This window comes from Sus scrofa, chromosome 1 (genome assembly GCF_000003025.6).
Source record: "Sus scrofa isolate TJ Tabasco breed Duroc chromosome 1, Sscrofa11.1, whole genome shotgun sequence".
NCBI classification, from domain to species: Eukaryota; Metazoa; Chordata; class Mammalia; order Artiodactyla; family Suidae; genus Sus; species Sus scrofa.
Genome location: NC_010443.5, coordinates 165,982,575 through 166,004,851, shown reverse-complemented (window position 1 = coordinate 166,004,851; position 22,277 = coordinate 165,982,575). Strand labels below are relative to the sequence as shown.

The following is a 22,277-nucleotide window of genomic DNA, read 5'->3' as shown; positions in this document are numbered from 1 at the left end:
CCTGGGAACCTCCATATGCCTCGGGTGCAGCCCTAAAAAGCAAAAAGAAAACAAAAAAAAGCAAAAAAAAAAAAAAAAAAAAAAAAAAAAAACTGAAAAAACCCCCTGATGTATAGGGGTTTGACAATTTCATGTAATTAACTCCATCATTTCCTTTGAGATTTCTTAAATTGCATGTAAACAAATTGGTAACTTTATATTTAAACTTACATGAAAAGCTGGTGAAAAGAAGCATAAAATGCTATGAGTACTTATAGATAAGTGATTTTCCCATCTAATTCATATCTTATATAATAATATTAAAATTAAAATGATAAAATTTAAGAGCAGAAATAAAACATTGAAAAATACACCACTGGAGAATTCCCTGGTGGTCTAGTCGTTAGGATTCAACACCACTTTCACCACTGTGGCCTGGGCTCAATCCCTGGTCTGGAAACTGAGACCCCACACTAAGCCATTATATGCCTTGGCCAAAAAAAATAAAAAATATATATATCACATATATATAAAACTATATATATATAAATATATAAACTATAGCACCGAAATAAACACTGAAATAAAATTCTAAGAACTGTACAGATTGTGTAGAGGTGACAGACTTAACGTATTTTTAAAAAATAATTCAGCCTTGGAGTTTCCCGTCATGGTACAGTGGTTAATGAATCCGACTAGGAACCATGAGGTTGCGGGTTCGATCCCTGCCCTTCCTCAGTGGGTTAACGATCCGGCGTTGCCGTGAGCTGTGGTGTAGGTCACAGACACCACTCAGATCCCGCGTTGCTGTGGCTCTGGCGGAGGCCAGTGGCTACAGCTCCGATTAGACTCCTAGCCTGGGAACCTCCATATGCCGTGGGTGCGGCCCTAGAAAAGTCAAAAAGACAAAAAAAAATAATAATAATAATAATTCAGCCTTTTTATTTTTACCTATTGCAAAGTGATTTAATTCTAATACTACATTAAACATCCAGCTTCTTTTACACTGAAAAATCCCCATCTTTGGCACATCTAAAGCTTGTTTACATTTTAATGTTCATAAATTTAGCAGCAGTAGTACCAAAGAACCAGAATGACTAATTACTGCTCAAAACTATTGCGGTCATCTGCAAGCACTGTCAACACCAAAATAGTAAGGCTCAAAAAAGGGAATGGCTTAAAATTACCTTCCAATCCCTCAGATATCAATCAACAATATTTTTCTTCAAAAAAAAAAAAAAAAAAAAAAAAAGAAAAAGAAAAAGGAAGAGGAAAAGGTAGTTCCCTGGTGGCTCAGTGGGCTAAAGATCTGGTGTCACTGATGTGGCTCAGGTTGCTGCTGTGATGCAGGTTCAATCCCTGGCCTGGGAACTTCTGCATGCCACAGGCGCAGCCAAAGAAAAAAAAAATGGAAAGAAATGGAATGCTAAAAATGGGTTCTCCCTTTGTTGCACCATCTTACCTATCCTATGATTACCACAACCAAGTTCTCCAGCTGGCTAATCTCAAATCGTTATGCTAACTCAATTTGTGCTTGGGAGACTGGGCCAAAGTGGTATAGAATTCATTAGCAAATTCTGAAATACTGTATTTCAAACATGACATATACTACATATTTGATCTTTACATCTCATTCCAGTAAAATCTTTTATATTGGATTTCTCTATGAAACTGTACTTGCTTCCTTCTAAACCTAAATGGCTGGCTTATTAATCTCACAATTAAAATGCTTTAATGTCATTTTTACAACTATACAGAACAATTCTTTACTGATTTTTACTGTCAAGATTTCTTCCCAACAACAACAAAGTCCATCAATCTTAGTTCCCAAGGTAACACTCAAGAATACAGACCTCTTTTATTAAAAACACAGCAGATTCTTCGGGCCTCTGGCCTCTTGTACAGATGATAATAAGAATATTAAATCAAATTCACCAGATACAAAGACAGATTATCTACAGAGGGATGTAGATTAAAAAAGTAAATCTTAGATTTTGTCTCATAAATCAGAAACCAGTGCTGCCAAATTAGGAAGAGAAGTTTCTAGGGAAGAAACCCATCTACAGAAAAAATTACTGCGTTTGATTTTCCAAAATTCAAGTAGAGAGGAGCACAGTTTGTGCTGAATTGTTAGAAGGCAAATTTTCTAAAAGCAAAGTAGAGTGAATCATAAAACCTTTGAATGCCCTTTCCAATACTTATCAGAGCCTATGTCCCTGAATTTGCATCACCTGATCTCCAGGCATTGGCTATTAGGCATGTGGAGGAAGGCAAACTCAATTATAAAAAATGAGAGGAGAAGGAAACTGTGAAATCTAATCCAATGCCAGAGGAGCCCTTGGCAGAAAACACTGGTAACCAATGTTATTAAGATGTAGCAGAAACCTTACCCGCACTGCACAAAATAAGATGGATCATTTTAACTATTTAGGAGTGCTGAAGCATCTGCTGCCTTGTTTCCTAAGGCAAAAAACCAAATTTACAATTTTTTTATTCAAATCTTTTCTATAAATTATTCATACATCTTCCCAAGCCCAAAATAATTGTAATTTTCCATACAGAAATGTTCTACTTTAAAAAGGGAAAGAGACTGATCTAGCTCTCTAAAATACTGAGAATATAAACCCAGTACACTTCCATAGGAAATACAGGTACTGACTCACATCAAATTAGAACTACCTGTAACTGAGGTGAGGAAAATCAAACATACGTAACAGAGAAATTTGTGGTGTTTAATGGAAAAGATTGTTTGACAAACATTAAAATTTAAATAGAAGCCATCTTCCAAGACTTAAAAAAAAAACAGATAAAATAAGTGACTTGTTTTATCACAAACTTAAGAATGACATCCATATGATCAATTAAAATGTCTCAGTGTTTCAAGTTCCTAAGTCTGTAGCATCCAAATAATTTGCAAAAATGTAAGAACAGACTCTTACTTCTTCAACACTGTATTTAAATAAATTGGAGAGATAATAAATGTTTACTGAACAACTACCACATAGCAGGTTCACAGCTAGCTATTATGGGAATATACAGATGAATACAGCAAGCAGAGTCCTACCATTTTGAGGAACTAACAACAATAAAATGTTATAAGAGCATGAAAGAAAGTCAAGTTGATTTGGATGGGGGTAAGAACTGTCAGATATAAGGGGGGCATCTTAGAAAGATTAATGGAAAAGGTTTTAAACATTAGAAATGGCCTCAGGGAACAAACAGAATTTTAATACTGAGACAAAAATACTGAGTAAATCAAGCATTTTACATTACAACTACTCCACTTCATCTCCCAATTCTTCTAGTTAACTACGGACAATGAAAAGATTTCTCTTTGTGTTCCAAAATGAATAAAAACCTTAAAATTACTTACAGTTAAAGAAATAACAACATGATTATAAAGATGGATAAATATTATCTAATAATATTACAGGGGAATACCAAAACCATTGTTTTGATTTTAGTTAGAAACATGAATCACACATAAAAAACATTCAGCTTACACTGGAACATCTTAAAATCTGTTTAAATCTAGTTCTTAAAAATAAAATGGGAGTTCCTGCCATGGCGCATCAGAAACGAATCCGACTAGGAACTATGAGGTTTTGGGTTAGATCCCTGGCCTGGCTTGGTGGGCTGAGGATCCGGCATCGCCATGAGTTGTGGTGTAGGTCGCAGACATGGCTTAGATCTGGCATTGCTGTGGCTATGGCGTAGGCCGGCAGCAACAGCTCTAATTAGACTCCAAGCCTGGGAACCTACATATGCCGCGGGTGTGGCCCTAAAGAGATGAAAAAAAAAAAGATAAAGAAGAGGGAAAAAAATAAAAAATTAAATTTATTCCATCACATTCTGGACTCAAGTGATTGTGATGAATTATGCTATTATGCAATAGGTCATAACTAAACTCTTAAAAGTTTGTGATGATTTTAAACATCTGTATGTTTAGAAACAAAAAGAATGGTGGAAGGTATTTAACTTGTCTGAAAATATCTTCCTAGATTCAAAACAAGTAATCTACCGGCAAAAGTAACCCTTTAGAAAACTGAATTCTGTGAAGTAGTCACTTCATTTAGTGAAGTACAGAGACAGCCCTTTAACAATGTTAAAAATCTTAGATTCTTTTTTTCAATTATTTTTAATTTAACAGGGCCTATGCTCATCCTAGGAGTTCCCCTTGTGGCTCAGTGGTAACAAACTGGACTGGTATCTAAGAGGATCCCTGGCCTCGCTCAGTGGGTTAAGGATCCAGCATTGCCATGACCTACAGTGTAGGCTGACAGCTACAGCTCCGATTCAACTACCATTTCACTGAAGGTGTGGCCCTTAAAACAAAGCAAAAAAAAAAAAAAAAAAAAAATTTTTTTTTTTAAATGTTCAGCTTAAACTCTGCAGATTACTCAGACTCTTTTCTCAATCTCTTCCAGATCCAGTGAGTATTTCCATCTCAAATATTCGCTGGATCAATACACTTCCACAAATTACTTTCTGGTAGATCTTTTCATGGATAGCCAAAATGTCTACCTTTATCTTAATTTTAGGATAATAATGAGAAATCAGAAATCTATTTACAATATCACCAAGCAAAACTCTACCCTACCTATTCATTTAGTGTGTATACCACAAACAATGGATTTATTCATGAAAACTGGTATTCAAATACAATTACACTTTAAATGTCAATTTTTATTATTTGTGGTAATTATGTTCTATAAAGTCACCACAAACAATGAATTAGTGAATACTGAACCACTGCTCTTAGGGGAAATACAGGATTAGGTTCCTGCAAGCCTCTGGTCACATTTTCATCAACTGATCAATATCTAATCTTGTTTTATGTGTGTTTCTGTCTCAAGACACCTTATTTAATATATACTGATGATTCATTAACACTAAGTTCATAGCAAACAGCAATGTAACTCATGCCTGAACAAAACTGATCTAATACATGTATTCTCTCCATAATGCACAACTCAGCCCTGTTGCATTTAAGAACACTAGACAAAACTTTAGCACTATGCTTGGGGGTCATTTATTTATTTTTTTGGCCACACCCACGGCATGTGGATGTTCTTGTGCCAGGGATCAAATCTGAGTCACAGCAGTAACCCAAGCCACAGCAGTGAGAACACCAAGTCCTTAACCACTGAGTCCTTAACCAGTGAAACCCTGGGGCCATTTTAGACCAAGCAATCACCAACAAAAAGCACAGAAACGCAAAAAATGTGGCATTAAGTAACATGCAAAGAGGACACTTGTTTATGGTAAGAGAGCTGAAAACAAGAAGGCAAGAATCACATAGTTCAGCCACAGGTTCATGTGTGGGAAAGCACACATCAGCCATCTCAAACCTTTTGCAGCTCTGTGCATGTCTATAAATAGCTATAGAACTGTTCTGAGTAGTGATTTTGGATTTACAAATAAGTTTGAGATAGCAGACTTCACAAATACAGAATGTGCAAATGATGAGGCTCGACAAGACAAAGAAAGTCCAATTAAATAAATCTCGTGGGAAGTATTTTAATACTTCAACCCAGTGTCAATTTTGCAAATGCAAGGGTTTACTTACTGGTTATAAAGAATGGGCAAAACTTTACGACATTGTTTTTAAACTGTCACTCAGAAACACCCCATGAAACAGTCTATAAGTTTTCAGCTGGGAGTAAAGACAGAAAAATTATTTTTTGTCTTTTTTTTTTGGCCTTTTCTAGGGCTGCTTCCTACGGCATGAGGTTCCCAGGCTAGGGGTCCAATCAGAGCCACAGCCACCGGCCTACACCAGAGCCACAGCAACGTGGGATCCGAGCCTCGTCTGTGACCCACACCACAGCTCACGGCAACGCCAGATCCTTAACCCACTGAGCAAGGCCAAGGATCGAACCTGCAACCTCATGGTTCCTAGTTGGATTCGTTAACCACTGTGCCACAAAGGGAACTCCAAGCAAGAAAAATTATTTAAAATTTATTGACTATTCTCTGAAAATAGTCATTAGAGGGAAAATACTATAGAAAGACAGCAAATACTATTGTCAGCTTTAATAACATAATTTCTTAAGAACTATCTACTTCAAATATGTGTTTAGGGAGAAATCAGATATATTTTCCCATTACTATTACACATTAAAAATTTCAAAAGGATAAAGTACCCTAAAGTATTAAAACAACAAGATGTAAGATATAAATTATGATATATTAAGCTACAAAGGCATTTAAAAAAAGTATAGACAATTAGAAATGAAGACATAACATATATTCAAGAAAAGTACCTCTGTGAAATAAATTTAAAATGCTCAATTTTTATTTAAAATATTATCAAACATAACCATAATGTATTTCTAGTTTGCATTTCTACTTTTCATAACAAAATTAGATATGTATGTAAACATCATCTATTCACACTGGTACTTGAAATTTACATTAGTGAAACTGAAAACAGGATACATTAATTATTAAGACCAGAAGAAAAATTTGAGAGCTGGGAATCAAATCAAATAAAAGCCACTAACATCTTTTTTTTCTTTCAAATTTCAGATGAGGTTGACTACAGCATGTTTTTGGCAGTGAAAAACTAGAAAAATATGCCTTTTAATAGAGGACTTATTTAGAACACAGAAAAGAACACAGTCTTTAATAAGAAATGAGCTAGAATATATATATATATATATAATTGTGTATATATGGCCTTCAATTAAAAATGAAGAATAAGACAAGGAAAACTGTCTATACTAGTAAAGCCAAAAAAAAAAAAAAAAAAAAAAAAAAAGAGCATGTCAGAGAATACTATGTCTAATACGATTCCTGCTTAAGAACAGGAAACATAACTTGCTCACATATGCATAGATATTAAACTGCTAATGAGGAAGGGACTTCAGCACTTTCATTTTTTATAATGAGCATGTATAGGTTTTAAAAACTTAGGACAGATTCTCAACAAGTGTTAATTTTTCTTATTAATGGCTATTTTAAAAAAGTGACATAAAATTCATGTTGTTTGAAAATGACTCCTATAATGTTAATTTATTCAGGTATTCTACTTGATATAATTTAAAACAAACATTTCCTAGTTCAAAGAGCTTCTGTAAATGTTCTCAAAAATTCAACACTCACCAACCCCCCAAGTTGAAATGTTTAATGATCTGTTAATGGGGTCAGAAAACTTTTTCTGTAAGGATCAGACAAATATTTTAGCTTTTGCAGATACATGATCTCTGCTGCATATTCTTCGTTTTCGTTTTAGTTTATAACTCTTTAGGAATATTAAAAAACAACAACAACAACTTAGCTCAGATCCACAGAAAAAAGGCTGCAGGATGCATCTGCTTTGCCAACCATAGTTTGCCAACCACTGATTTATAATAACAAACCAGCATCTGGAAGTCTGATATTTTAAATATTTTACACCAAAAGTATCAGAGATCACAATAGGGTAAGTTTTATTCTACCCTAAATAAAGGTAGAATTATATAAATTAAAATTTCAAGTTAATACATTGAATTATTAACAGCATATTCTAGACACAAATCAAATGGTAGAACACAGTACATGAAATTTCAAGTATTCATTAGTATTATATAAATATGATCATGTGTGCCCCTGCAAAGCACACACATCCATTTGAAAAAGTCAGCTGAAATTGAAATACTATATATTAGGGTTCAAATATCCTTTTATAATAATTAAAACCATTTACTCATTTAAAGAATCAAAAAGAGTAATTTGCTTTAGATGTCATCAACCCTTGAAAATTAAAAAGTGAATTCAGAGACTGATAGTAATTACTGGGTTTTAATTTATTTAATTTGTAAGGGTTATTGTAAAATATTAATCAACAATCTAAAATGTTAAGACTTTAAAAAGTTTTATATATATATATATATATATATATATTTTTTTTTTGTCTTTTTGCCTTTTCTAGTGCCGCTCCAGCGGCATATGGAGGTTCCCAAGCTAGGGGTTGAACTGGAGCTGCAGCCACTGTCCTACGCCAGAGCCACAGCAATGTGGGATCCGAGCCCACAACCTCATGGTTCCTAGTCAGATTCATTAACCACTGTGCCACGACGGGAACTCCAAGTTTTATATTCTTGAAAACTTTTTAACATTTACTGTGTCAGCAATCATCACTGCAGACCTGAATATACTTTTTTTCTGTCTAAAAGACAGCTTCTACATTCTTGATTTTGTCTAAAATTGAAAGATTCCCCCCAAAAAAGTGAAAAAAAGAAATAAAATTGAAAGATCCTTATTACCATCTGGATGCTACTACCAAATGTAATTGTCATTATGAATAATAAATTGGGTCAAACTCGAAAAAGAAAATATTTCCTCCAAAAGTAACCAAATAACCATTATAGAATAATCTTACCTAGACTGGTGGGTTTTATCAGTTCATCCAGTAAATCATAAAATGGTAATTTTTGAAGTTTTATATCCGGATGGACTGGGTGAAGAGCTGATGTAAGATGTGGGAGTTCCAGTTCATGTTTAGGTCCCAAAAGAGAAACAGGGAGTAACGGTGATGATGCAGGGTGACCATCATAAGTGAGCTGTGGAATGGTAGATGGAGACAAAGTTGCTGGCATAGGACTTGAATGTACGCTGGGGATGGACAAGTCCGCAGGCGTCATGATTTTCTGGGGGAACCTCCGCCTATAGAGTTCTTTAATTTTCATTTGTACAGCAGGACTGCAGCCAGCCTTTAGCAAATGCAGGGCTTTTGTGAGAAGTTCGTGTTTGCGTCCGTGCTTGTTTCTCCCGGCGTAGCCCAACAGTACTTGGAGTTCAGAAACTCTAAGGCTCATAACCATTTGCTTAGAGACAAAACAAAATGTAAAACATTAGTATTCCAATAATATAATTTACAACATTAAACAAAGTGTTATAATAAATACTTTCTCCTTATGGTTTGCTTAAAGGTCAGCTCATTTACAGTCAATTCTAGTTATTTCAAACTTAAAATATTTTAAAAATTTTTATTGGAACATAGTTGACTTAGAAAGTTATGTTAATTTCAGGCATATAGCAAAGTAAATCAGTTATACATACACATACATCCATTCTTCTTCAAATTCTTTTCTCAGATAGGTTACCATACAGTACAGAGTAAATTCTCCTGTGCTATATACAGTAGGTCCCCATTACCATCTATTCTATATATAGTAATTGCTTCTCTGCCTTTTGGCTAAGATCAAGTGTGTTCTATATACAGTAGTCTGAATATTCAAACTTAAAATTTAGCCATTTAATATACGTAACCAAAAAAATCTATTATTTTTTTCTTTCTAGGGCTGCACCTGTGGCATATGGAAGTTCACAGACTAGGAAGGCTGCAGAGCTGCAAATCAGAGCTGCAGCCGCTGGCCTACACCACAACAAAGATAGATCCAAGCAGCATCTGCAACCTAAACCACAGCTCAGGGCAATGCCAGATCCTTATCCCTCTGAGCAAAGGCCAGAAACTGGGCCCACATCTTCAATGGATACTAGTCGGATTCATTACTGCTGAGCCAAAGAACAGGAACTCCAGCTAAAGAAATTTATAATAAATATTCAAAAATTCACCGACTTCTACCTAGTGTTATATAAGATGTAAAAGTATACACCACGTAGAACCACATCTCACCTCATTCCACTGTTACAATGAAATTCTCAGGTATTTATCAAGCACTTACTAAGTCTCCAGGACAGTGCTGAGTGTATTCCGGATGGCAAAAAGTAATGAGCCCTCAAGAACATTTATTTTCTTGGGGAAAAATTAAATAAGTATATGTGAATTACATTAACAGTCTACTTCAAACATCAGATGTAGGCAGGATACAAATAACATCAGATATTACATCCAACACTAACTTCAGAATTTATAAGGTTTAACCTATACTTTTTTTGACCCATTATATGCCAAATATATTTGATATTTTCATATGGGTTGTCATTAAATCTTTACAACTCCACAGGTATTATCCTTCCTGCTTTATATATGAAGAAACTAGTTAAGAAAAGTTAAGCAACTTAACAAAGGCCACACTGATACTAAATATCAATCAGGATTCAAACCCAGATATGTATAATTCTAAAGCCTATGATCTTCCCACTAAACCGTATTATTGACACTCTACTGGCAAAGCCAGGCTAAGAAGTACAGGAATTTAACACCATAACATATAAGGCTGTAGTAAAGAAATTCTAAGTTTTAACTCTGTGTTTCCAAACTTATTTGGTCACTCTTTCACCTTTTTCCCCAATTACTAAGAGACTACCAACAGAAAATACCCACCTACATCAATTCTCTCATTTTAAAGCTGAGGAAACTGCTGTGAGCTGTGGTGTAGGTCGCGGATGTGGCTCAGATCCCGGGTTGCTGTGGCTGTGGCGTAAGCCAGCAGCTGTAGCTGATTCGACCCCTAGCCTGGGAACTTTCATATACCACAATGTGGCCCTAAAAAGCAAAAATAAATAAATAAATAGATAAATAAATAAATAAATAAATAAAGCTGAGGAAAATGAAATCCAAAGGAAGAAACAGCTTACCCAAGATCATACAGGTATTAACAGCAGAATCCTGACTTTACCACCACTGACAGGGAAGAGTCAGGATGAAAGCCACATATGAGATTAACACTTGCTATTTCCCCAACTGTTGTATCCCCTCACCACATCCCAAATATCATAACGCAAAAGCTAAGCTGCCCTAATTTACCAGCACTCCCTGAGATGACACTCATCCCAAGCCAATCATCTAGAAGTTATTTTCAGATTATAAAACAATTAAGAAAAACAAAACAGTGTGAAAAACAAGTGTATAAAGAGCTTTATATGCAATATAGTTGGTTAATCAAAGTAGTATGAACCATTCCCCTGCCTTCTATGGCCTGGTAAATGCTTTATTTCTGTGAAGCTCAGCTTTGGTCAGCCTTGCTTCTTAAGCCTGGCAGAACTAAATGACTCTCTTCTCACAACTCTTACTGGCCATTTTTCCTATCTTTATTTTAGCACTTATCTTGCTATATTATAATTTTCCTTTTTACAAATAATTCCGTGACCAGATTGAAGTCCTCTATGGTACAATGTCATGTTATCTTCAGCATTCTAACACTATGGTACATCTGATAAGTAACTCATCAAATGCCTGGACAATAAATGAATCAACAAAATAAGAAAGTCACACCAGAAGAAAGGGTGGGGGTGAATTCTACAATGATAACTATACATATAACTATAATGCAAACCCAAATCTTATGTTTATCCAAAGATATAACAAAGGCTTTAAAAACAAATTCTACCCCAAATCCTATAAATGTTTCTCTTTTTAGAGTATGTCATCAGAGATTATAATGTCAGAAGATATCAACTTCTCCCTACTCTCCAAACTGTCTTCAGAGTACAAAATAGTTCTTAAGATTTTTTTTTTATTACTTATTTAAGAAGGAACAGGTATTTCAGCAATACAGGCACTGTATTAATAAGTAAGCTTCTCCTGGATGCAAAGTCATAAATCACTGTTTCTCCATTTAGAAAGTATATTTTCACTTAAGTTGTACGTGCCCACATTCATGGGATTTGCAAAGAGAACCCTGCTCTAGACTTCTTTCATTCTAGGAAACTGCAGTGTAATTTGAAAGAGTGCTCTAGCAGAAGATGAGCTGGATGAGCTGGGTGGTGACGCTAAGGGGAGTTGAACTGGGAAAGTCAGGAGTATGTAGATCTAGCTTGATTGCTAGGAATGGACGGTCCATGTGAAGGCAGAGAATTTTAACAGATTTAGGATCTGTGGTTTAAAGAAACAGGAGGAAGTTTGGAGTAGGAGTGGAGACAGTAGCACAAGCTCAAGTGGACAGCCAGGGCAGGGTTCAGGTTGAGACCACCCTGCCAAAGGGAGCCTTGTGAGGAACTGAGAAACAGGCTAAGAAAGGGGTGAAGTCGGGTAGTGTTTCTCTTCACTTACACAGATTTGTATCCTGTAGGCAATAAGGGGTTAATCCAGACTAAGTAGAGAAATGAGAAAAATGTGTAGAAATCTTGAACCTACAGTATTTTATAGCAGGAATTAGAGTGGAGAGTGACTATGGCGAAAATTCCGTATAAATTCAGTTATATTCAATAAAAAGTACTGTAATTCAACAAAACAAAAAAAAATAAGTAAGCTTTTACTCTTAGAGAAATAACACAAATTATGTTTCAAAGATTATAGGTTAAAAACAAATTTAAGTTGGCAATGGTCAAATGCATTTTGTTTTAAAGAGAAAATAAGGTAAATTTTTAGAAAGAGAAGAATGTTTTTCCATTTCAGTTCAACTCTACTCTTCGAAGTCAAACACAATCAAAAACTGAAATTCATTAATTACGGTAAACTTAAGGCAGCTTTTGTCCTGACTCTTTGGGTATAAGGATTTAAATGCAGCACAGATGTATCACTGTTCTTTTTATGAAGAACATATTGACAATTCATATAAAATAAAATCTCTTCCTTGATGATCAGAAGAAAAAAGTTAATGACATAGGTATAATTTTTGTTTTTGCTCTCACAGGATGCATAATTAATCACCATAATTATGAGGTAGGTATTGTCTTCATTTTACAGATGGGAAAACTGAGGCCTAGGAAGGTTAAGAAATTTGTTGAATGTGGGAGGTCACGTCAGTGCTCAGCAGTAACAAACCCAAGTAATATCCATGAGGATGTGAGTTCAATCCCTCACGTTGCTCAGTGGGTTAAGGATGTGGCGTTGCCGTGAGCTGTGGTATAGGCTGGCAGCTATAGCTCCAATTCGACCCCTAATCTGGGAACTTCCATATGCCAGGGTGTGGCCCTAAAAAGACAAGGAAGGAAGAAAATTTGTTGAATGTTACACAACTAATTCTACTCCAAATGTGGTACTTTTACATTGCTAGTGTCTTTTAGAGAAAACAAGCCACATGCCTTTTAACTAGGAAACAGAAAACTTTTTAAAAGATCAATTTATTTAACATTCCATCTCAACCTCAAACTTCAACATTTTGGCTTTTATTTTTATCTTTTTTTGGCTTTTTAGGGCCACACCCAAGGCATATGGAGGTTCCTGGGCTAGGGGTCAAATCGGAGCTACAGCTGCCAGCCTAGGCCACAGCCACAGACACAGCAGGACCTGAGGCACATCTGCAACCTACACCACAGCTCATGGCAATACCAGATCCATAACCCACTGAGCAAGGCCTGGGATTGAACCTGCATCCTCATAGATGCTACTCAGATTCATTTCTGCTAAGTCATGACGGGAACTCCCCATTTCGGCTTTTAAAACAATTACTGGTTAATGACTAGTATCCATGAGGTTGCGGGTTTGATCCCTGGCCTTGCTCAGTGGGTTAAGGATCCCGCATTGCCACAAACTGCAGCACAGGTCACAGATGCAGCTTGGATCCTGCATTGCTGTGGCTGTGGTATGGGCAGCTGCAGCTCTGATTCAACCAATAGCCTGGGAACTTCCATATGCTCCAAGTGCAGGCCTAAAAGGCAAAATCAATCAATCAATCAATCAAGATGGTTAAGATAAAAGAAAACATCTGGATTCAAATTAACCATTGCACCTTATTATCAGGTATAGTGAAAGATGAAGTGCTATCTACTATTATCGGAGCAGCTGCTGCATACTTTTTTAAGGACCGTAATAAGCATACAGTATTTAAAAACCAAACAAAAGAAAGCGGGAAAAACAAACATCTGAAGTTATCACTAAACCAAAAAGCTTCAGGGAAGCATGGAACAGCAGTCAATTCACAATGTAAAGTGTTGACAACACAGAGAAAAACTAAACACATCTGAAATGTTGAAACGCAATATATTTTCATTTTTCATGTGTTTACAAATCTCCATTTGTTAGCACTACAACAAAATGAATATTTATAAGTAAGGATAACATCAACCACTGCTACTAGAAATCACTGCCTCCTCAAATAGCATTCTGGTAACTCTACATCCCCAAATGATACAATTCTCAGGATCCTAGGGAACTTAGAATGCCTGAGAAATAGGTATACTCTGTAAAGAAAGCACTATGAGGGGCACCTTTTTTTTCCTGCCCCCCTCCTTTTTTTTTTTTTAAGGGCCACACCCTTGGCATATGGAAGTTTCCAGGCTAGGGGTTGACTCGGACGTACAGCTACCTGCCTACACCACAGCCACCGCAACACGGGATCCCTGGCCCAGTGAGTGAGGCCAGGGATCAAACCTGCATCCTTATGGACATTAGTCGGATTTGTTTCTGCTGCACCACAATGGGAACTCCTGAGGGGCATCTTTTTTAAATGAATCTTTTAAATCAGATAGATATGCACATGGTTTTTTAAAAATTATTTTTTATTAAAGTATAGTTGAATGACAAAGTTGTGCCAATTTCTGCTGTATAGCAAAGTGACTCAGTCACACAGACATGCATATATATATAAACATATATATTCTTTTTTTATATTATTTTCCATCACGGTCTGGATATAGTTCCCTGTGCTATACAGTAGGAACTTATTGTCTATCTATTCTAAATGTAATACTTCGCATCTATTAACCCCAATCTCCCAGTCTACCCTATTCCCTCCTCATTCCCCCTTGGCCAACCACAAGTCTGTTCTTCAGGTCTGGACATGCACACAGTTTTAAAAGTCAAATAGTTTTAAAGGAAAACAGATGTTTCTCTGCCCTACCCATTTTTCATAAATCTAAGGCATCCACTTTCAAGTCTTTTTAGCTATTTCTACTGCCATTTTTCACTATTTCCACTATATAGTAGATCTTTTAAAGCTATTTAGAATTTTTTACTTTTAGGGAAAAAAATGACCTCTTACTAAAAGAGTGATTTAGATCTGGAGCTCCCACTGTGGCACAATGGGATAAGTGGCATATTGGGAGCTCCAGGACATAGGTTCAATCCCCAGTCCAGCACAGTGGGTTAAGTATCCCGTGTAACTTCAACTGCAGCTTAGGTTGTGACTGTGGCTCAGATCTGATTCCTGGCCTGGGAGCTCTGTATATCACAGGGCAGCCAAAAATGGAGAGGAAAAAAAAAAAAAAAAAAATTTAGATCTATTACATGTCCTCTACCTCCATTTTCCCATCAAAATTTCTGGTTGAATCAACTGTTGGTGTTTAATTATTACTATGGCTATAAATAATATTCACAGCTATACCAAAAGTACATCCTGACTACTGTTCCTTTTACGTATGAGCTTGCTTTCCTTCTAGTTAATAACTGCACCATTTCTGCATTTGCTTAGTTTTCTATGCTACTACTAATTTATCTGTAAACTACTAAAAGCATAACTTTCCTCTCGACATATTCAAATATTCAGGTAAATCACTGCATTTCTTAAAAATATACCTCTTACAGGAGTTCCTATCGTGGCGCAGTGGTTAATCGAATCCGACTAGGAACCATGAGGTTTCGGGTTCGATCCCTGGTCTTGGTCAGTGGGTTAAGGATCCGGTGTTGCTGTGGCTCTGGCGTAGGCTGGTGGCTGCAGCTCCAATTAGACCCCTAGCCTGGGAACCTCCATATGCCGTGGGAGCGGCCCTGGAAAAGGCAAAAAGACAAAAATAAATAAATAAAAATATACCTCTTACAACCCTCTGTCAGGGAAAAAAATGACCAATTTGGACTGCTTACTCTCTAGACGCAGTACAAAACTATGTTCATAGAATTTCCGTTTAACTTATTTTGGGAATTCCCTTGTCTGCCTTCATGTTAGACTCCTGTTTCCTTGATCTCACTTCCTCCTTTCTTGATTTCCTCTTTATAGCGGGGGTTTTTTCTCCAGTAGCTTCCTGAGAAGGAGGCATGGGAAATACACCTTTTTTATTCCTTGCATTGTCTGAAAATATCTTCATTTACCCATATTTAATAATTGAATTTGGCTCAGTATAGAATTCCAAACAGGAAAATATGTTCTTTGAGAATTCTGAAGGCCTTTCCTCATCATCTTAGTACGCCTGGCACAATCTGATCCCCATTCCTTCACAGTCACCTTTTCTTCACGTGTTCTAAAATTTTACAACACTGTATCCTGGATTAGGTTTTTTTTTTTTTTTAATTGTATGAACTGATAATTGCTAATCTTTTACATTTAGAGATGTATGTTCCTCAATTCCGGGAAGTTTTGTTTTGTTTGTTTTGTTTTGTATTGTTTGCTTTAGGCGCCACACATGGAAGTTCTCAGATTAGGAGTAGAATCGAAGCTACAGCTGCCTCCCTATACCACAGCCACAGCAATGCCAGATCCGAGCTGTGTCTGTTACCTACACCGCAGCTCGGGGCAATGCCAGAGCCTTAACCCACTGAGCGAGGCCAGGGATCGAACCCACAACCTCATGGTTCCCAGTCGATTTGCTTTCACTGCACTAGATGGGAACTCCTGGTCTATTTTCTTTTTCCTCTTGCATTTACATCTGTTATCTTTAGCTTTGTTTTCTGAGAAGCTTCCCCAACTTTATCTTCTAACTCTTCTATTAAAATTTTAATTCCAATGAGCTCTTTTTTGTTTGCTCTGTATTTCTTTTTCTTTTCCCTCTGCATTTTGTTCTTATTTTTCATGAATGCAGTATCTTTTTTTCTCTTGAGGATATAAATAAATTGGGTTTTTGATGTTGTTTTCTTCAGCTGACTGCACTGTCTCTGTAATCTCTGAGTTCTTTTTTGCTATTTGCTTTGGTCTCTGCCTTTCTTGCTCTTGATGACTTCCCTTGAATAAGAGGGATGTCTTGGCTGTACATCTATGAGTAAGACACTAAAAAGTTGATCAGGAAGTTCTTTTGTGGCGCAGCTCATTAAAGATCCAGCATTGCCACAGCTGTGACACAGGCCACAACCACTCCATGAGTTTGATCCCTGGCCTGGGAACTTTCACATGCCCTGGGTGCAGTCAAAAAGAAAAAAAAGAGATAGAAAAAAAAAAAAAAAAAAAGATGATCAGATGAACTATGTGGGTGAGCAGACCAGAGTATTTCATTCTAGGATGATTGGGAACTTGGCTATCTTGAGGATTTCTTTTTTTCCTTTTATCTGATAACTTTTGACAGAGCGGGATCCTCTATCCAAAATCCTGATTTGGCTGCCTTTCAATGTTCTCAGGGCAGAGTAGAGGAGATTCTAGCCATTCAATAAGAAGACATTTCAACTTAAATCTCCTCCTCAGATACGTAAGATTTTACAAACACACATCAAGACACATATGTAGATGCGTGTGTATGCATGTAAGGAAGGGACCATATTCTGAGAAAGATAAATACAAGACAATAATCAAGCAATATTAACAAGTATTAAGGACAGAGTGCTTTCTGAGACTAAATAGTGACAATTTTATTGTCTCAATCAAAGGTCATATGTAAATCATGAATAAGAATTAGGTACTTTCTGTTGAACCACATGATTACTCTTGTTTACACATCCCACTGCAGCATTTCAGAGGATTAGTCATAAAGCAGACTCTATATTATGAACCTTTATCTAGCATCAATTTGTAACCAACTGTAAACCAAAATGAATTCTAAAGATAGACAAAACAAATTTAACAATATTTCATTTATACTTTTGCTTTCTACCCATAAAAGTAATCATCAAAAATTCTCTTAGTGCATACATTAAATATTTTATTCATTATTTTCAGAGTCAGATTCTTTATTCAATGGAACTGACTTTTGGGTCATTTCTAATTCTCTCCACTTGAAGTAGTTAATAAGCAGCTGTTAGACTAGCAATTGGTCAACAATGCCCAGTTCAACCAGAAAACCTAGTTAGACAGTTTCTACTAAAGCAGCAAGTCAAGCTAGTTACATACTTCTCCATAATGTTGTTCCACCCAATTTCTCATCTTTTATTTATTTCTCAATTAAGATGACTGAAAAATGACTTGTAGGGCCTACTCCTCGAGCCAATTATCTTCCTCCTCTCCTTGTCTCTTCCATCACATATGAAGCATTTAGCTCCCACAAAATAAAAGAAGAGGGAGATTCAATTCTCCTTCGAGCCAAGAATAAACACTCTTAAAATGGCAAACCATGGCTTTGATTTTTGATAATTTAAACATCATCCCCATTTATGTACTACATTTTATAAAACATATGGATATGTCCTTCAAAAAGCTCCTTCTAGATAATAACTTGAGGACTAAAAATAACAAACCTGAATTTAAAGAAATCTTTTAAAATTTAGATAAAATACTTTTTACAATAAAAAAGTTAATTCAGAGTTTAAAATTCTTCTTTTTTTTTTTTTGTTATTTCTTGGGCTGCTCCCGTGGCATATGGAGGTTCCCAGGCTAGGGGTCTAATCAGAGCTGTAGCCGCCAGCATATGCCAGAGCCACAGCAATGCAGGATCCGAGCCTCGTCTGCAACCTACACCACAGCTCACGGCAACGCCAGACCGTTAACCCACTAAGCAAGGGCAGGGACTGAACCCGCAACCTCATGGTTCCTAGTCGGATTTGTTAACCACTGCGCCACGACGGGAACTCCAGAGTTTAAAATTCTAACACAGTATCAAACTTCTCACACAGAGGTAGGAAGATATAACTTTAAAAGCTGCTTTGGGGAGTTCCTGTTGTGGTATAGAGGAAACGAATCTGACCAGGAACCATGAGGTTGTGGGTTTGACCCCTGGCCTCGCTCAGTGGGTTAAGGATCTGGCACTGCCATGAGCTGTGGTAGAGGTCTCAGATGCAGCTCCAAACCCACGTTACTGTGGCTGTGGTGTAGGCCGGCAGCTGTAGCTTCAATTTAACCCCTAGCCTGGGAATCTCCATATGCCACGGGTGTGGCCTCAAAAAAGCCAAAATATATAAATAAATAAAAGCTGCTCTGCACAGAGAGATTCAATAAATGTGTTTGGTTTGGTTTTTTTTTTTTTTTTTTTTTTGGCTCAATGAGTGAAACCTAAATGAGTTGCTGAAAGAGGAATATAGGGACAATGAACATATAAAGATAGGCTAGTCTTCAAAGACAGAAACAAGTAATCAAATTAATTCAGAAAAGTTACTGTATACCTACTATATGCTAGGTAAAATACAATATAAAACAGTACTACTATACACACAATCTGGAATCTAGTACTGACTTACCCACTAATTTACTGAACCTCAATCTTTCAGGTTCTATTTTCTCACTTCAAAAATGACAAATTTGGGAGTTCTCTTGTGGCTAAGTAGGTTAAGGATCTGGCATCGTCATTGCAGTGGCTTAGGTTGCTGCTATGGCATGGGTTTGATCCCTCACCTGGAAACTTCCACATGCTGCAAGTGTGGCCAAAAAATGAATAAATAAAAAATGAAGTATTTGTGGGTTTTTTTTTCACATTTTAGTGCTGCACATATGGCATATATGGAAGTTCCCAGGTTAGGGGTCGAATCAGAGCTGCAGCTTCCAGCCATAGCAGCCATAGCAATGCGGGATCAGATCTGAGCCAAGACTGTGACCTACACTGCAGCTCAGGGCAATGACAGATCCCCGACCCACTGAGAGAAGACAGGGATAGAACCTGGATACTAGTCAGATTTGTTCCTGCTGCAGCACAACAGAACTCCTGAGGTGTGCTATTTTTTAAAAAAAATGATAGATTCTCAAAGGTTCCTTAAAATTTCAAAATTCTGTAACATGGAGTTCTCGTTGTAGCTCAGCAGTAGTAATGAACCTGACTAATATTCATGAGGATGCGGGTTCGATCCCCGGCCTTGCTCATGGGTTAAGGATCTGGCGTTGCCGTGAGCCATGGTATAGGTCGGCAGGTGCAGCTCCAATTCAACCTCCAGCCTGGGAACTTTCATATGCCAAAGGTGTGCCCCCCAAAAAAAACTGTAACAATTTAACTCTATTTAATAAAATATTCTCATTCTTCTACTCCTCTATAATTAAGGAAATATAATCCTGTATAGTTAGTGAAATCCATTAACAATGTTTTCAAAAATTTAAGTGTCAGGAGTTCCTGCTGTGGCTCAGTGGAAAGGAACCTGACTAGTATCCATGAGGATGCAAGTTCAATCCCTGGCCTTGATCAGTGGTTAAGGATCCAGCATTGCCATGAGCTGTGGTGCAGGTCGCAGAGGTGGCTTTGATTCAGCTTTTCCGTGGCAGCTGGGTAGGCTGGCGGCTACAGCTCCCATTTGACCCCTAGCCTGGGAACCTTCATATGCCACAGATTCTGCCCTAAAAAGACCAAAACAAAAAGAACTTTACAAGTTCCTGTTGTGGCTCAGCAAGTTAAGTACCTGACTAGTATCCATGAGGATGCAGGTTCGATCCCTGGCCTCACTCAGTGGGCTAAAGATTTAGTCTTGCTGTGAGCTATGGCTTGGATCCAGAGTTGCTGTGGCTGTGGTGTAGGCTGGCAGCTACAGCTCAGATTTGACCCCTATCTGGGAACTTCCATATGTTGCAGGTGCAATCCTAAAAAAATAAAATAAAAAATAAAAACAGAACTTTAGAGTTCCCTGGTGGCCTAGTGGGTTAAGGATCTGGTGTTGTCACTGCTGTGACTAGGGTCACTGCCGTGGTATGGGTTCAATTCCGCATGCCATGGGCATGGTCAAAAAAAATTAAAATGAAATTTAAAAAAATTAAAAATTGATAAAAATAGAACTTTAGGAGTTCCCGTCATGGCGCAGTGGTTAACGAATCTGACTAGGAACCATGAGGTTGTGGGTTCGGTCCCTGCCCTTGCTCAGTGGGTTAAGGATCCGGCGTTGCTGTGAGCTATGGTGTAGGTTGCAGACACGGCTCGGATCCCGAGTTGCTGTGGCTGTGGCATAGGCTGGCAGCTACAGCTCCGATTCGACCCCTAGCCTGGGAAACTCCATATGCCGCGGGAGCGGCCGAAGAAATAGCAAAAAGACAAAAAAAAAAAAGAACTTTATATATTTAATGCTGTTAAACTTTCCTTTTTTTCCCCAAGTTCATCATTCCAGCTTTTCAAAACCCTGTTGAAGAATTGCACCCTGCACTATAGAACTTATCAGTGTTGTAAATAGTTCATTTTCTAGTCTATATCCTCTCCTAGACTTTGAGCTTTTCAAGGACAGTTTTCTCCACATCACCTATTCTAAGTACAGTAGATATCATCTAATAAGTGTCCAGGAAATGATGCTGATGATGATGAATTCCTCTTGACTCTGTCTTCTAACATATTCTCCCCAGTTTTGTGTCACCTGCAAAATCTGAGAGTTTTGCTTCTTAAATATTCATACCCTTAAAACTTGGGATTTAAAACTGTCAAGACTATAGAGCCCAGTGGCATATGATAAGAAATTCCCTTCCAATCAAGTTTAAGGTTACAAATAAGATTACTGAACTACTTAGGATTCAGATGACTACTTTTCCCCACGATTCCCAAATCTTAAGGTAATTATTCAATAAACACTGCCCAGGGTGCACAAGAAAAACAATTAAGCTTACCATATTTCAATCTTAAGATTTAAGAGAAAAACAAGCTTAGAAAAAGATATACACAAATGTTCTTTTTACTTATATTCTTTTCTTTCTTTCTTTCTTTTTTTTTTTTTTTTGTCTTTTTTGTTGTTGTTGTTGTTGCTATTTCTTGGGCCGCTCCCTCGGCATATGGAGGTTCCCAAGCTAGGGGTTGAATCGGAGCTGTAGCCACCGGCCTACGCCAGAGCCACAGCAACGCGGGATCCAAGCCGCGTCTGCAACCTACACCACAGCTCACGGCAACGCCGGATCGTTAACCCACTGAGCAAGGGCAGGGACCGAACCCGCAACCTCATGGTTCCTAGTTGGATTCGTTAACCACTGCGCCACGACGGGAACTCCTATATTCTTTTCTATTATGGTTTACTACTGCATATTGTAAGTAGTCCCCTGTGTTATACAATAAGACCTTGCTGTTCATCTATTTTACATACAGAAGTCTGTATCTGTTAATTCCAAACTCCTAATTTACCCCTCCCCATCCTCTTTCCCCTCTGGTAACCGTAAGTTTGTTTCCTAATGTCTGTAAGTCTATTCGTCTCAGAAATAAGTTCATTTGTGTTATTTCAGATTTCACATACAAGTGATATCATATGGTATTTATCTTTCTCTTTCTGACTTAATTCACTTAGTATGATAACCTCTAGGTTCACCCATGTTGCTGCAAATGGCATTATTTCATTCTTTTTTTTATGGCTGGGTAGTATTCTATTTTGTGTGTGTGTGTGTGTGTGTGTCTGTGTGTGTCTGTGTGTGTGTGTCTGTGTGTTCATCTGCTGATAGACATTTAGGTTGTTTCCATGTCTTGGCTATCGTAAAAAGTTCTGCTATGAACACTGGGGTGCATCATACAAATGTTCT

The 22,277-nt window shown here is 37.2% G+C and overlaps 1 protein-coding gene across 1 annotated transcript in view; it reads right to left on the bottom strand.

Moving 5' to 3' along the window:
- The window catches only part of PIAS1 (protein inhibitor of activated STAT 1), a 130,129-nt gene that overhangs the window by 82,391 nt on the left and 25,461 nt on the right, over positions 1 to 22,277 (bottom strand). The window contains exon 2 of the mRNA XM_003121749.6: positions 8,345 to 8,789. Within this exon, the coding sequence (XP_003121797.3) occupies positions 8,345 to 8,789 (445 nt within the window). The remainder of the gene's footprint in view (positions 1 to 8,344; positions 8,790 to 22,277) is intronic.